This window comes from Micropterus dolomieu, linkage group LG21 (assembly GCF_021292245.1).
Source record: "Micropterus dolomieu isolate WLL.071019.BEF.003 ecotype Adirondacks linkage group LG21, ASM2129224v1, whole genome shotgun sequence".
Taxonomy (NCBI): Eukaryota; Metazoa; Chordata; class Actinopteri; order Centrarchiformes; family Centrarchidae; genus Micropterus; species Micropterus dolomieu.
The window spans coordinates 23,853,733-23,857,266 of NC_060170.1; the positions used below are offsets into that span (position 1 = coordinate 23,853,733).

General features: G+C 38.5%; 1 protein-coding gene across 1 annotated transcript in view; it reads left to right on the forward strand.

Moving 5' to 3' along the window:
• LOC123959897 (apoptosis-inducing factor 3) overlaps nt 1-3,534 on the forward strand; it is a 21,907-nt gene that overhangs the window by 12,932 nt on the left and 5,441 nt on the right. The window contains exons 11-19 of the mRNA XM_046034227.1: nt 170-261; nt 357-487; nt 1,453-1,568; nt 1,798-1,869; nt 2,583-2,646; nt 2,776-2,852; nt 2,932-3,049; nt 3,139-3,237; nt 3,448-3,523. Coding sequence (XP_045890183.1) covers nt 170-261; nt 357-487; nt 1,453-1,568; nt 1,798-1,869; nt 2,583-2,646; nt 2,776-2,852; nt 2,932-3,049; nt 3,139-3,237; nt 3,448-3,523 — 845 coding nt within the window. The remainder of the gene's footprint in view (nt 1-169; nt 262-356; nt 488-1,452; nt 1,569-1,797; nt 1,870-2,582; nt 2,647-2,775; nt 2,853-2,931; nt 3,050-3,138; nt 3,238-3,447; nt 3,524-3,534) is intronic.

Here is a 3,534-nt window from a genome sequence, read left to right on the forward strand (position 1 = left end):
CTCCATGGACTTTCTACAGGACCATGACATTGAACTGCTCACAGAGAAAGAGGTGAGAGGTGGTGAAGTGAAGACTGATTTAATGATGGGTAATGATATATCAGTGAATTAATTAGGTCAATCTGTCTCCAACACATAAACCTGTATGACCCCATGATGTTTGCTTCAGGTTGTGGCAATAGATGTGAAAACACGATCTGTGACCTTTGAAGACGGCTTGAGGATGGAGTACAGGAAACTCTTTATCGCAACAGGAAGCAAGTGAGGAAAACCTTTCATTTAATGTGATAATTAAGCAGCCGAGATTATAAATGAACAAACTCACATCTGATCGCTTCTATTTTCCTGCTTAAAAGACCCAAACCAATGAACTACAAAGGCATTGATGTCAAGAACGTGTTTCACCTCCGGACGCCTGAGGATGCCAACAGCATAGCGAGGCTGGCCAACAACAAGAACGCTGTGATTGTTGGAACATCATTTGTTGGTGAGAAAAAACACATTAACAACCATATTCCTCTCATTTCTAATAAATTAAGGGGAAAAAGCACAGAAAAACAAGTTATTGAAGTGCCACGAGCTGCCAGAACAGCTTCACTATGCCTTGATTCTTTAAGTTTCTTAAACTGTATTGGAGTTTCCAAAACTTAAAACAAAAGATATTCATTAGTGACATTTGTCATGATCTGGCTCTTGGACTGTAACACTTTAAGATTGTTGGAAAGCTCTGTCAAACACATTGGTCCAAAATCTTCCACAGGCCAATTTAGGAGTAATAAAGTTCTTCTCTGTGTGTGAAGAGTAAAGCACATTCATCAAGTGACTTACTCGACTTACAGTAAAGTATAGGAGTAACCCCTAAGAGGAGCTCTCAAGTGATCACATGTCATGCATTAACAGCCAGCCAGAGACAAGGATTTACCCTAAATTTAAAAAAAATCCTGACTTTTTACTGAGAGTTATTCGGCAAAAAGCATATTATGTAAATGTGTGAAATCCTTAATATACCAGGTGTCATTTAAAAGGTGAAATGAACAACAATCTAATATACAAATAATATAGAAATATGGATATAGATATATGGATTTAGATGAAATAAAAGAAAACTGACTGAAATGGAAAATAAAAGAAAACCAAACTGGAACAGGGAAGACAACTTAAGATACCTCTGGAACTCGCTTACATGTAAAGATTTATTTTAAGTAATAAGACATTTTATTACTAAGTTTGCACAAGTTTGTACTTTTAAATTTGACTGAAGTTCAAATGTCCACTTTCAGCTGTTTGATAAAAACGAGCCCTGGTGACTGTGAAAACATATAATTCATATACCCTGTATGGAAGTATCTGCATCTGTTATGTTTCTCCACTCATTTATTCAGGTTTTTACTTTATTATATTTATTATGTTAACAAATATTAACTGCATGATGTTTATTTGTTGGGTTGGCAGGTATGGAGGTGGCTGCAGCTCTAACTGACAAGGCCCACTCGGTCTCTGTCATCGGGATCGAGACAGTCCCCTTTAAAAAAGCTCTCGGGGAGAAAGTAGGGAAAGCCATAATGAAGGTAGGGACACGTTCCTGGGAAATCAAGCTTTTCAGAACATGAAGCACACGTAGAATACTATCATCCTTGCTCTCTATGGGAAGTCCTACTAGTTAAAATGCAAATCACATCTTTCTAGCCAATATCCCAGTAACCACAAGAGAGAGCGTAAACCTTCGCATTAGCAAAACAGACACATGCAAATGTTGTCACATGGTCACCGTGTCTGTGGCTTGTTTTGTCTTTGCAGCTGTTTGAGGTAAACAGGGTGAAGTTCTACATGCTGAATGAGGTGTCAGAGATGATTGGCCATCATGGACAGGTATTCAGAAAGTGAGAGAAACTGCATGACATGATGCTCAGCAGCACTATCCTCTCTTGTTTAATCCGTGATGAAGATGAGTCAGATAAGGAACATAAGTATAGTAAATGTAATCTGTGTAAAGGAGTGTGTCAACTTTAAAGCCCCCGAAATTAGTTTTCAAAGTATTTCTCTTAAAACATTCAATCACTAAATGAGCAAATAAACCTACCTTTAGAAAAGAAACTTCCCAAATGTGTTATTTATTTTATCTTATTAAGAGTTTAATAGTCTGCTTCATCAGGAGTGTGTGGGTGTGATTTTATCTGATATGATTGACAGTGCTGGCAACAGAAGCAAACAGACTCACATCTATAAAATGTGATGCATTTCATTGTGGGATTGATAGCAGAAAGTAGTTTACATGCCACAGACACTACTTTTTTGTTCCATTGTTTTAATTTTTGAGGGCAGAATCAGGACACTCAAAGAAAATGGTGGAGGCTAAATGTAGTAAGCAAAATCCGGGGGACGCCACTGTTTTCCAACGTAGAAAAGCAAAGCCAAAAATGACTGAAATCTTGTATATGAATTGACTTTTGTGTGCTTAACTGTATGTATGTATGACCCCATAATTTAGAGTAAGAGGCTCAGGTGCTTTATGAGTGATCTCCATTTTGTGTGAAAGCTGTTAATGTACATGGCCTGGACATTTTGTTTTCCATGTTTCACAGCTGAAAGAGGTGGTACTGAAGAGTGGAAAGGTCCTGCGGGCAGATGTGTGTGTGATCGGAGCAGGTGATGTCAAAGACGATATAAAATGCACATTTGTTCATTATCTGCAGTGGAATCACAGCAGAAGATGCTTTTTTTGAAGACTTTTAAAATGTTTAGATCCATATTTAACCTGTGTCTCCTCTCCTGCAGGAAGTATTCCTGCAACAGGCTTCCTGAAACAGAGCGGCATCCACATGGACTCCAAGGGCTTCATCACTGTCAACAAGGTATTTTGCAAAAGCCTGAAGCCTGAGTGAAAGTGTTTTGACCCATTTCATTCATTTACTCCTCTAAACTTTCTCCCAGATGATGCAGACAAATGCTGATGGTGTCTTTGCTGGAGGAGATGTGGTTATATTTCCTTTCCCGTCACGCAACAACAAGAAGGTGAACATCCCTCATTGGCAAATGGCTCATGTACATGGTGAGTGTGTAACAGTTTTATCCTTAGATACTGCAAATTGACTAAGGCTGTGATGATAATTTACAAGCATGTTATTTTTTGACTGACAGGAAGGGTGGCAGCTCTCAGCATGATGGGCAGAGCCACTGAGATCAAAACTGTGCCTTACTTCTGGTCAGCCATGTTTGGAAAGACCATACGCTACGCAGGTAGGTACCCTTAGTGTTTAAACTGAGATTTGCTTTTATCATTTATCAGCGTTGTGAGGCAGACAGAGATCAGAGGTTGTCAAGCGAGGTTACTACACTGCCATCTAGCTGTGAAATTAAAAATAAAGACCTAAGACTTAGCATTGAGCTTGGATTTTACATTTTTTGACAAATATACATATGTATGTAAATAATTGTCTATTTGTGAAGGTTATGGTGATGGATTTGATGATGTCATTATACAAGGAGATCTGGATGAACTGAGATTTGTGGCGTTTTACACCAGGCAAGTTTGAT